General features: G+C 44.2%; 1 protein-coding gene across 5 annotated transcripts in view; it reads right to left on the bottom strand.

The window, feature by feature from the left end:
* LOC110495841 (nck-associated protein 5-like) overlaps window positions 1-12,823 on the bottom strand; it is a 159,898-nt gene that overhangs the window by 75,578 nt on the left and 71,497 nt on the right. For all 5 annotated transcript variants that reach the window (XM_036952282.1, XM_036952280.1, XM_036952279.1 and 2 more), the window contains one exon: window positions 48-181. In XM_036952282.1, coding sequence (XP_036808177.1) covers window positions 48-181 — 134 coding nt within the window. The remainder of the gene's footprint in view (window positions 1-47; window positions 182-12,823) is intronic.

The raw sequence follows: 12,823 nt of genomic DNA on the forward strand, positions 1-12,823 counted from the left end.
CAGGACTGTTTGTGTGTGCGCGTGCGTGCATAGGGGCTGCGTGTTACCTGGAGAAGTGTTGCTGTAGTGAAACCATCTGCGCTCGGCCCAGCTCCGACTCGTCCGTCACCTCCCGAAGCCGCTTCTCACTGTCCAATCGCAGGCGTCGTTCTTCCTCTAGCACATGAATCAGCTTTTGTCGCTGTGGGGGAAAGGAGTCAGGTTAGCTGCTGGTTTTAATATGTGTTGTTACCAGCCAACACAGGTAGAGAGATAGAAAAGCCACCAGCAACATAGACTAAAGTCTGAGTATCTACATGTCACAAATATATTTTTCATAATATCCATTTCATAATATCTATGTCATAATATCTATGTCATAATATCTATGTCATAACATTTATCTCACAACATCTATTTCAGCAGTGCATTTGTAATTTTACAGTTCAGGAGAACCATACCATGTAACTAGAGCTCTAACTAGAGCTCCTAAAGCCATCCCAGTTGCCATGGCACAAAATGGACACCCAGTGTAATGCAGCACCCTTAACTGTAATAAAACAAAGATGTTGATTCAAGTGTACAATTGTAAGGCAACCAGCAATCATATTGCAGCTGTGGTAATAAGTTACATCTTGAACCCTGATACACAATCTATGTCTCAATTGTATCAAGGCTTAAAAATCCTTCTTTAACTTGTCTCCTCTCCTTCACCTACACCTACTGAAGTGGATTTAGCAAGTGACATCAATAAGGGATCATAGCTTTCAACTGGATTATCCTGGGCAGTCTATGTCATGGAAAGAGCAGGTGTTCCTAATGTTTTGTACACTCGCTTAAACCCTGCTGCCAGAATCACAGTGGAAAACAACTGCACTAACGCTGGATTTGTCTGTCCTAAACATGGTTTTGAAAGAGTCCACTGCAGGCTCACTGCTGAAAGATGATCAACGTTCGCTATAGAGTCTCGAAAAGTAGAAAAGCTTCTGAACTTCCATTTTCTTTTCTATGATCCTAATTGGAACACGCACTATGTCCCGAAGCCTCAGAAGTTGCTCCTCCAGAGAGAAAAAACAGCCCTCGGTTCAGATTCTACACTTCAGATTCTACACTTCAAAGGCCGTGCGGCCTGGCCTGCCGTCCTGTCTGCCGTCCTGCCGTCCTGTCTCAAGGAAGAGGTTTCAAGTCAAAGATAACGTTGGGGTTCTGTGGTAAAGTTGTGTGGGGCCAAACACCGCCTGCTTTACATCTAAACGTCCACAAGCTGGTTGAGTTTGGGGTTTCCACTTGAAGACACTGTACAACTCAAAACATGATGTGGAGATAATTAGTGCACCAACTTCCCTATAATCTGTCTCCACGTGGCCAAATGAGTTACAGGAAGTGACAGATGTAACTATTGATCACTGCATGCTGGGTAAGCCTCTTAGCTGTACAGTAGGTTTAACCACTCAACCATCTCCCTCTGTCGAGGGTGTAATACGCTACTTGCCAAAAGATAGGGTTGTTATCTTTTGGCAAAGGAGAGGCCTTGACACTGTGTTGAAAACAATAACGATACAAAGTGAAAGGACCACTGCCACTACCTCGCTCTCCAACTAATGTGCATGAATCGAGGAGCAAACTGAAGTGAAGAGGAAATTGGACATATCCTCCTCATGTCCGCCAAGAGTTGCTGAATTTCCTCTTCACTTGAACACTCTAACATACAGTACAATATTAGGGGCGGTGATCATAGCAAAGGAAAATCGTGCCTGGAATAATGCAGATACTGATAACCGTTCTTTATAGCATGTTTCATGGACATTCCATGATATATCTCATTCACAGTGAAGGTTATAGGGGATGCCTCGAAAGGAAGGAAAGAAAAGGGGATACCTAGTCAGATGCACAGCTGAATGCATTCAACCAAAATGTGTCTTCCGCATTTAACCCAACCCCTCTGACTCAGAGAGGTGCGGGGGGCAGCCTTAAAATTGACATCATCGGCGCCTTGAGCTTTTGTTGTTGGGGGTTAACTGCCTTGCTCAAGGGCAGAATGGTAGATTTCTTTCCACCTTGTTGGCTCAGGGATTCTAACCAGCAACTTTTCGGTTACTGGTCCAAACGCTACACAGCAAATAGCCACCAAGGCCATGGGTAGGCGACTGTGGCTGTCTTACAATAGAGGGTGAAATGCACATTTCATCATGTACGTACGTCTCACTGTACGTACATACGTCTCACTATACGGACGTCTCACTATACGGACGTCTCACTATACGGACGTCTCACTATACGGACGTCTCACTATGCGGACGTCTCACGATGCGGACGTCTCACTATGCGGACGTCTCACTATACGGACGTCTCACTATACGGACGTCTCACTATACGGACATCTCACTTTGCGGACGTCTCACTGTGCGGACGTCTCACTATGCGGACGTCTCACTGTGTGGACGTCTCACTATGCGGACGTCTCACTATACGGACATCTCACTTTGCGGACGTCTCACTGTGCGGACGTCTCACTATGCGGACGTCTCACTGTGTGGACGTCTCACTATACAGACGTCTCACTGTGCGGACGTCTCACTGTGTGGAAGTCTCACTATACAGATGTCTCACTGTGCGGACGTCTCACTATGCGGATGTCTCACTATGCGGACGTCTCACTATGCGGACGTCTCACTATGCGGACGTCTCACTATGCGGACGTCTCGCTATACAGATGTCTCGCTATACGGACGTCTCACTATATGGACGTCTCACTGTCCGGATGTCTCACTGTCCGGATGTCTCACTATACAGACGTCTCACTATATGGACGTCTCACTGTGAGGGCGTCTCACTATATGGACGTCCCACTATACGGGCGTCTCACTATACGGACGTCCCACTATACGGGCGTCTCACTATATGGACGTCTCACTATATGGACGTCTCACTATACGGACGTCTCACTATACGGGCGTCTCACTATATGGACGTCCCACTATACGGGCGTCTCACTATATGGACGTCCCACTATACAGGCGTCTCACTATACGGACGTCTCACTATATGGACGTCTCACTATACGGGCGTCTCACTATATGGACGTCCCACTATACGGGCGTCTCACTATATGGACGTCCCACTATACAGGCGTCTCACTATACGGACGTCTCACTATATGGACGTCTCACTATATGGACGTCTCACTATACGGGCGTCTCACTATATGGACGTCCCACTATACGGGCGTCTCACTATACGGACGTCTCACTATGTGGACGTCTCACTATACGGGCGTCTCACTATATGGACGTCCCACTATACGGGCGTCTCACTATATGGACGTCTCACTATACGGGCGTCTCACTATATGGACGTCTCACTATATGGACGTCCCACTATACGGGCGTCTCACTATATGGACGTCTCACTATACGGACGTCTCACTATACGGACGTCTCACTATGTGGATGTCTCACTATGCAGACGTCTGACTATACGGACGTCCCACTATGTGGATGTCTCACTATGTGGATGTCTCACTATCCGGACGTCTCACTATACGGACGTCTCACTATGTGGATGTCTCACTATGCAGACGTCTCACTATCCAGACATCTTATAAAAACATGCCTCCCATCTCCTGACGTCCTTCTGTTCTCTGTACTGTTGTCCTGAACAAGGTCCGTTAGTGACGGCATCTGAATAGAAAGACTAAAAGGTGCTTAATAATAAATACATTGGTAGGCCATTAAATTTAAAGTGCTGAGTCACTGTAATTGAGTGAATAACCTTGTCCAATATCAACTAGTTCAACACTCCATGAGGAATAGAGCCTTAGAGCAAACAAAGTATGGCCTTTCCTTCACCTCTGTTAAAAAAATATACAGGTATAAAATATTTACCTTTCGTGGCTATCACACATAAAACATGAGTTCATTTGAAAAAGTAATAATGAACAAACTTCTTTAATCGTCATCATTATGTTATTTCTGAAATATGCAACACTACCAAGATCTTCTTCATTCGGTTGTCCGTTGCATGGTAACCAAGATGGACACTTTCACAAGACAAGTACTGCAGGGCCATCTAGTGGCTATCGAACAACACACTAGCTCACGCAGCATACAGGAGAGGAACCAAGGAGCTTAACCGTAGCACAAACCAGGGCCCTTACCGCATGAATGACACATTTCAAACCTCTGTATATACTATGTAGGCCTTAATATAACAACTCTTAATTACTCTCAAATCAAACTACCTATATAACTGTATATAAAATCAACCCCTATACCCTACCCCTAGACACTACTAATGGTAAGAGTGAATACCAAATCAACCTCTATACCCTACCCCTAGACACTACTAATGGTTAGTGTGAATACCAAATCAACCCCTATACCCTACCCCTAGACACTACTAATAGTTAGTGTGAATACCAAATCAACCTCTATACCCTACCCCTAGACACAACTAATGGTTAGTGTGAATACCAAATCAACCCCTATACCCTACCCCTAGACACTACTAATGGTAAGAGTGAATACCAAATCAACCCCTATACCCTACCCCTAGACACTACTAATAGTTAGTGTGAATACCAAATCAACCTCTATACCCTACCCCTAGACACTACTAATAGTTAGTGTGAATACCAAATCAACCTCTATACCCTACCCCTAGACACAACTAATGGTTAGTGTGAATACCAAATCAACCCCTATACCCTACCCCTAGACACTACTAATAGTTAGTGTGAATACCAAATCAACCTCTATACCCTACCCCTAGACACTACTAATAGTTAGTGTGAATACCAAATCAACCCCTATACCCTACCCCTAGACACTACTAATAGTTAGTGTGAATACCAAATCAACCTCTATACCCTACCCCTAGACACTACTAATGGTAAGAGTGAATACCAAATCAACCCCTATACCCTACCCCTAGACACTACTAATGGTAAGAGTGAATACCAAATCAACCCCTATACCCTACCCCTAGACACTACTAATGGTAAGAGTGAATACCAAATTAACCCCTATACCCTACCCCTAGACACTACTAATGGTTAGTGTGAATACGAAATCAACCCCTATACCCTACCCCTAGACACAACTAATGGTTAGTGTGAATACCAAATCAACCCCTATACCCTACCCCTAGACACTACTAATAGTTAGTGTGAATACCAAATCAACCTCTATACCCTACCCCTAGACACTACTAATAGTTAGTGTGAATACCAAATCAACCCCTATACCCTACCCCTAGACACTACTAATAGTTAGTGTGAATACCAAATCAACCTCTATACCCTACCCCTAGACACTACTAATGGTAAGAGTGAATACCAAATCAACCCCTATACCCTACCCCTAGACACTGCTAATGGTAAGAGTGAATACCAAATCAACCCCTATACCCTACCCCTAGACACTACTAACGGTTAGTGTGAATACCAAATAAACCCCTATACCCTACCCCTAGACACTACTAACGGTTAGTGTGAATACCAAATAAACCCCTATACCCTGCATATAGTCACTATTACCCTACTCCTTGACACTACATTTGAAACTCTACTTCTTCAAAGAGTATCTTAAATAATCCCACAGCACCCCTCCTCGTACCACTTCCTTCCCCAAGGGTGCCTAAGACTCGCACTTCACTCCCCCCCACTAGCACTGACTTTGCTAATAGCTGCTTTATTGAGTAAAAATGTACTTACTATGACTGAGATATATGGTTGTCTTAAGATACATGTAAGTTGCTCTGGATAAGAGTGTCCTCTAAACGACTACAATGAACAAAATGTCATCTCTAAAAGAGAAAGACAAAGTAACACTGAATGGAAAAAGTGTCCCACGCTACTGCAACACCACAACCAGGGCCATTTCCAGACAACCAAAAATATATAATAAATGAAATACAAAACAATGACAAAACCGTTTTTTCCCAAAGGGGGGGAAACCTCTTGGCTCCTTCAGTTGTGAGCCCAGTGTGTTAGAGTTGAAGCCGTCCAATAAATAACCATGTTTCACTCTAACTCTGTGACTTGGCCCAAATTCTTCCCAACAACGGTTTTAATTCGCTGAAGCAGTTGAGCAGACCACATTAAACCCTATTCACAACTGAAACCACCCCCAGTTCTTCAACAAGACCGTCAACCCAGGGCTACTATGTGGCGCACCAGGGAGCCTCTCCATCACACATAATGGCTGCCGTAAATAACACGCTGCTACAGGAACATAAACCCACAGTCGCAGGGCTGGTGCCAAGTTAGAGCTGGACCTAGCTGCAACCGGGACCAAACCCAAAACGAGTTCCAATACTACGACTAGTTAGACCCGGAGTTGAACAACTGAATATGAGTTGAAGTAATCGTTTTTGAAAGTTTAGTGACCTTTTTGGAAACTAGACCTTTTCTCTTTCAAAGGGGATGCGTTTTCTATCATAAAATGAGCCAACTCTAACATAAACAGTTTTAAACACAGGCACAGTTCAAAAAACAAACACAAATCTCAAATCAGAAAATGAAAGGTAAATTGTACTGGACTTATTGCAATTTAAATTACTTTACATCAAAAATGTTTCGACCAATTGTTCAAACACCCACACTAATTGCCTAAAAATGTTTACTGTATGTGAATATCACCTCCATATACAAAGGTCAAATTTGCCTCAAACACAACTGCAAATGACCCTGTTCAGTGATTTGTCCTGCGTTCCCACAATTGTCCATTGCCCCTGCCTTTTGTTAACCACACCTACTTACAAAACACCCCAGGCACAACAACCATGCGATTAAAAAAATAATATTGTCTCAACCCCAAACGGCACCCTATACCCTACATACTACTCGATAATCTCCCTAGGGGCCGTGGTCAAAAGTAGTGCACTACATAGGGAATAGGGTGCCATTTGGAACGGGTGCCCCTACGTCTTCATACTAAGCCTTGCCAAGAGCTTCAATAACAACACACGTGTAACAGCATACCTTACATTAAAAGCAGTCTTCTGCTTTTGCTCAATGTATAATTTCTGCCATTTAACAAGGCCCAGATCCGTTAAATACAACTTTAAGATATCTGTACGTTGCCAGAAAATCCGAGCGAGACGTTACAGTATTTCACAGCTGAAGTATTTGCTGTCGACAGACTTTATATGCGTTTGGCAATTGGCCTTGCCCAGTGATAGCAAGCCTGATAATTGAAAGCATACTCTTAACGAGCTAAAAACCAACCACTGACATTTAGCTGCAGCTAGGCTAGACTACATTCAGTCTTTTCAAAAGGAGGATCAACTCGATGTGAGAAAAACTGATCAGGCAATCAGTAGAAAAGCTAGCATAAGCATTCTTTCTAAAGCGACATTTACCCTGACATCTCGAGGGACTAAAAAAGGAGATACCTCTGATTATGATTAGCTTGCACGGTAGTAGACTGTCTTCACTGATGTTCTCCCCTCTCTGTCCTGTAGATGGCCTTCTCTTCCTAAGAAAACTGTCAAAGCCCATATTCACAAAGTGTCTCAAGAGTAAGGAGTGCTGGTCTAGGATCAAGTCCTACTTGTCCATATAATCTTATCGATTGTGATCTAAAAGGAAAAACTGATCCTGGAACATTTATAATAATGTTCTACTAATACTCAGTCATATAATCTGCCAGATGAGATGCTTCATGATTCTGCTGACTCGTCAAGGTTTAGCGAGTGGCTCTGCCTAGGGATTGTAGCTGGGTATTCAGGATTAACTTTGAACTCAATGGGATTATCATGCTATTACCTGGGAAGGTCACGGTGGGGAAATAAGCAAGGCTAGTGATTTCATCCAAATATTACTACGGCATTGTTCAGTGAAAAGTGAAACATTGGACTGCCTAGTCAGTTGCACAACTGAATGCAATTCAACCGAAATGTGTCTTCCGCATTTAACCCAACCCCTGTGAAACAAGGCATGGGATTTGGAGCTGGGTGTACGCATACAATCTATCATTAGGGAAATATATACATATGGTATTATCATAATCATAACTTCAAAGCATGTCTCTGTCATATTATACAGCATATGTAACTGGGCTTGATTACTCCATGTCATAGTAACCCAGTTGCACTAGACACAGTCCTGGCATGGCTGTGTAATTCTACAGCATTGTCATTTATTCATAAGGGACAGACAGACAGGGTTCTGAGTAGTGAATTACGAGACCTTCCGTAACCCCCTGATACCCCTCCATGATCCGGAGGAGATTTTAAATTAATTAGAGACGACTGCGTCTCTCAAGACCACATTGTGCACCAGCTGCAGTCTGTGCAATGCCACATTGTGCACAAGATGCAGTCTGTGCAATGTTATTAGTGAATGTGTGTGTGTGTGTGTGTGTGTGTGTGTGTGTGTGTGTGTGTGTGTGTGTGTGTGTGTCCCTCTCTCACTCAATAATCTCTTCATTACACTGTGCACCTCAGTTTGAGGCTGGGAGGCTCTCGCTGAATCTCCTTGGCCCAGTACTGCAACACAAACATCAGGGACACAAAACACTGTGCAGTTTCCTCCTCCTTCATCAATAATACATGCAGTTTACTGTCTGACTGTCTGCCTGTCTGCCTGCCTGCCAGGCTGGCAGTATATTGACCAGCCTGGATTCTGCTAGAAGAAGTGTAACAAGGGGATTTGTCTGACTGGCAAACTGTAGGCTGTGTTCACTACAATGCAGAATACCTTCTATTATGACAACAACAACAAAATGCTTTAAAAAGTAGCATGTCGTGTAGCACTTTTGCCTGAAGTGCCTTTACTCTTTAAGCCCGAAGTGCCTTTACTCTTTTAGCCCGAAGTGCCTTTACTCTTTTAGCCCAATTGCATTGAAATAATTAATTTACTAAATAACAATTTCATTTCTGGCAGGTTCTTAGTAGTAGCTCGGCCCTTGGAACATTGAGCAGGTAACAATTACCATAATATCCATATTTAAATTGCAGTATAAAATATGATTATATTCTTGAACATGGCCATTGGCGAAAATAATACTTATCTTTGAAATACAGAGGATGGCGTAAACCAAACCTCATGCTATTCCCTAGAAATCACTGCCCTACAGATCCCTGGGGAGTACATAAATTCAATTATCATGCAGGGCCAACCATTACATTAGAGCCTGGCAATTGTTCTCATGCAGGCAACAACTGCAGATATACAGCATACACACACCCCGGGATATGGTAAACCGTTTAAATGGCCCATTTATCATGCCAAGGGACCCACACCCTGTCCATCCACACACAAAAAGAGAAAGAGATGGAAATAAAAAGAGAGAGGGAGAAAGACAGACACAAAGAAAGACAGGCACACACACACAAACACACAGAAACATAAAACAAACACACACGCACGTACACACACATACAAACACAAACTCAGAAATAAAAGAAATGTCCCCTTTTCAGGACTCTGTCTTGCAAAGATAATTCATAAAAATCCAAAATAACTTCACAGATCTTCATTGTAAAGGGCTTAAACACTGTTTCCCATGCTTTTTCAATGAACCATAAACAATTATTGAACATGCACCTGTGGAACGGTCGTTAAGACACTAACAGCTTACAGACGGTAGGCAATTAAGGTCACAGTTATGAAAACTTAGGACACTAAAGAGGCCTTTCTACTGACTCTAAAAAACACCAAAATAAAGATGCTCAGGCTCCCTGCTCATCTGTGTGAACGTGCCTTAGGCACGCTGCGAGGAGGCATGAGGACTGCAGATGTGGCCAGGGCAATAAATTGCAATGTCCGTACTGTGAGACGCCTAAGACAGGGAGACAGGATGGACAGCTGATTGTCCTCGCAGTGGCAGACCACGTGTAACAACACCTGCACAGGATCGGTACATCCGAACATCACACCTGCAGGACAGGTACAGGATGGCAACAGCAACTGCCCAAGTTACACCAGGAATGCATAATCCCTCCATCAGTGCTCAGACTGTCAGCGAATAGGCTGAGAAAGGCTAGACTGAGGTCTTAAAGGCCTGTTCTAAGGCACCTGCCAGACATCACCGGAAACAACGTTGCCTATGGGCATAAACCCACCATCGCTGGACCAGACAGGACTGGCAAAAAGTGCTCTACACTGACGAGTCACGGTTTTGTCTCACCAAGGGTGATGGTAGGATTCGCGTTTATCGTCAATGGAATGAGCTTTACACCGAGGCCTGTACTCTGGAGCGGGATCGATTTGGAGGTGGAGGGTCCATCATGGTCTGGGGCGGTGTGTCACAGCATCATCGGACTGAGCTTGTTGTCATTGCAGGCAACATCCTCCTCCCTCATGTGGTACCCTTCCTGCAGGCTCATCCTGACATGACCCTGCAGCATGACAATGCCACCAGCCATAAGTCTCGCTCTGTGCATGATTTCCTGCAAAACAGGAATGTCAGTGTTCTGCCATGGCCAGCGAAGAGTCCAGATCTCAATCCTATTGAGCACGTCTGGGCCTGTTGGATCGGGGAATGGGGCTAGGGCAATTCCCCCCAGAAATGTCCGGGAACTTGCAGGTGCCTTGGTGGAAGAGTGGGGTAACATCTCACAGCAATAACTGGCAAATCTGCAGTCCATGAGCAAGAGATGCACTGCAGTACTTAATTCAGCTGGTGGCCACACCAGATACTGACTGTTCCTTTTGATTTTGACCCCCCCTTTGTTCAGGGACACATTATTCAATTTCTGTTAGTCACGTGTCTATGGAACTTGTTCAGTTTATGTCTCAGTTGTTGAATCTTATGTTCATACAAATAAAGTTTGCTGAAAATAAACGCAGTTGGCAGTGAGAGGACGCTTCTTTTTTTGCTGAGTTTACACACAGAAACGTAAGCACACACACATACCACCCAACAGCACATGTGCACCGTCCAGAGACTGCTGGCTCTGTAGGCCTGGCTGTGACTGCTCGTCAACCATCTCAATGTGTGAAACCACTATGGGAGAGAGGGATCCCAGTGAAGGTCCCCATAGTGGTTTCACACATTGAGATGGGTGACGAGCGGTGACAGCCATCACTGGGATCCCTCTCTCCCTGCACATGTCTGATAAGCCCCAATCTGTAGAGACAGCACCTGAGTCCCCAGCGGTCCCCTCGGTCCCCAGTCTCTCACCAGTGTCAAAGGTCCTCCAAACAGCTGTCAAAGGTATCTCCATGCTGTCTCCACACAGACGTCAACCATAGAAAAACAAGGAAAATACTACAGAATGAAAATATGCTATTATACTAGCACCTTTCTAGAAAATAAGTAATGCTATTTCTAGGACTTCAACTCACTAGGCTATCCCGTTCTTTCTTTTCCCCCATTCTAGCTTATAGCTAGAATGCATAGGCATTTTGTTTATTATCCATTTGGCCTACTGCTCTGTATGTTTGTCCTGATCTCTTTTAAAGACTCAGATCTGTAACGGTACCTTGCATTTTCCCCATGAATTACCACTGGTGCATTTGGATCCTTTGGAGTAAATGGGACTGTTGAAATGCCTAGAATGTTGATGTTGATGAGAACATTTTTCGCTAGAGTTCCATTCAAGCGTGTGCGAATCGCATGCAGTAATCAAGGAAGGAGAAAATAAAGTGGTTTGTGTGTGTAGACTTGCACGTGCGTGGATGTATGTGTCAAAGAAAGCTGTACGCATCTACCCTTTATGATGGGTCTATTAAGCTGTGATACCATGGTGCTACCAGGGTGTTTCACACAAAGTGCAGCGTTTATTTTCCCCACGTTGTTTAGACAGCCGTTTCCAGTGGTCATAATCTCAGCCAGCGTTTTAAAATGGCCCTTTAATGTACAGCCAGCACAACCAAAGCAGCAGCAGCACCTAGCGATCGATCTCTCTCTCTCTCTCTCTCTCTCTCTCTCTCTCTCTCTCTCTCTCTCTCTCTCTCTCTCTCTCTCTCTCTCTCTCTCTCTCTCTCTCTCTCTCTCTCTCTCTCTCTCTCTCTCTCTCTCTCTCTCTCTCTCTCTCTCTCTCTCTCTCTCTCTCTCTCTCTCTCTCTCTCTCTCTCTCTCTCTCTCTCTCTCTCTCTCTCTCTCTCTCTCTCTCTCTCTCTCTCTCTCTCTCTCTGAATTCCAGGGGAAACCCACAGCAGTGACTGGTACTGAATGAGAGGGTTTGACTGGGGAAAGACAGGCCACACTTGTTGGAGTGACTGGGCCTGTGTTCTGCCTTCTCTGAGCCTAAACGTGACCAGTTACCAGAGCTCATCATCAAATACCTTGTGGGGGATCCAGTGTTTTTCTTCCTGACTGAGTTTGAACGGAAGGTGGCTGGGTGGGGCTGGCTGATTAAACACCCTGCAGGGCTTAAGATAATGTTTAAGCAGTAAACAGCACGTTCAAGGCCTGGCAGGTATGGCTATACCAACATCTCCTTATAACCAATAAACCAATGAATATTGGTCATGTCTATCATATAAGGACTCTGACAAAGTTGTCATTGCTCTTCAGTATCTTAACCTCAACTCTCATTTTACATTTTTTTTATTTTATTTCACCTTTATTTGACCAGGTAAGTTCTCATTTACAACTGCGACCTGGCCAAGATAAAGCAAAGCAGTGCGACAAAAACAACAACACAGAGTTACACATGGGATAAACAAACGTACAGTCAATAACAATTTACACTGGAGTGACAGATGTGCAGATGAGGATGTGCAAGTAGAAATACTGGTGTGCAAAAGAGCAGAAGAAAAAACATTCTGAGACGCTTGATACACACTTATTGCTTTTTACAAACTGCTGTAGTTTAAGTTCCGATAACAAAGACAGTCTAAGAGTCTAAGGCCCATGTAGTTGGCAGTTTCCATGGTATTGTGTCACTGTAC

Source organism: Oncorhynchus mykiss, chromosome 18 (genome assembly GCF_013265735.2).
Source record: "Oncorhynchus mykiss isolate Arlee chromosome 18, USDA_OmykA_1.1, whole genome shotgun sequence".
NCBI lineage: Eukaryota > Metazoa > Chordata > Actinopteri > Salmoniformes > Salmonidae > Oncorhynchus > Oncorhynchus mykiss.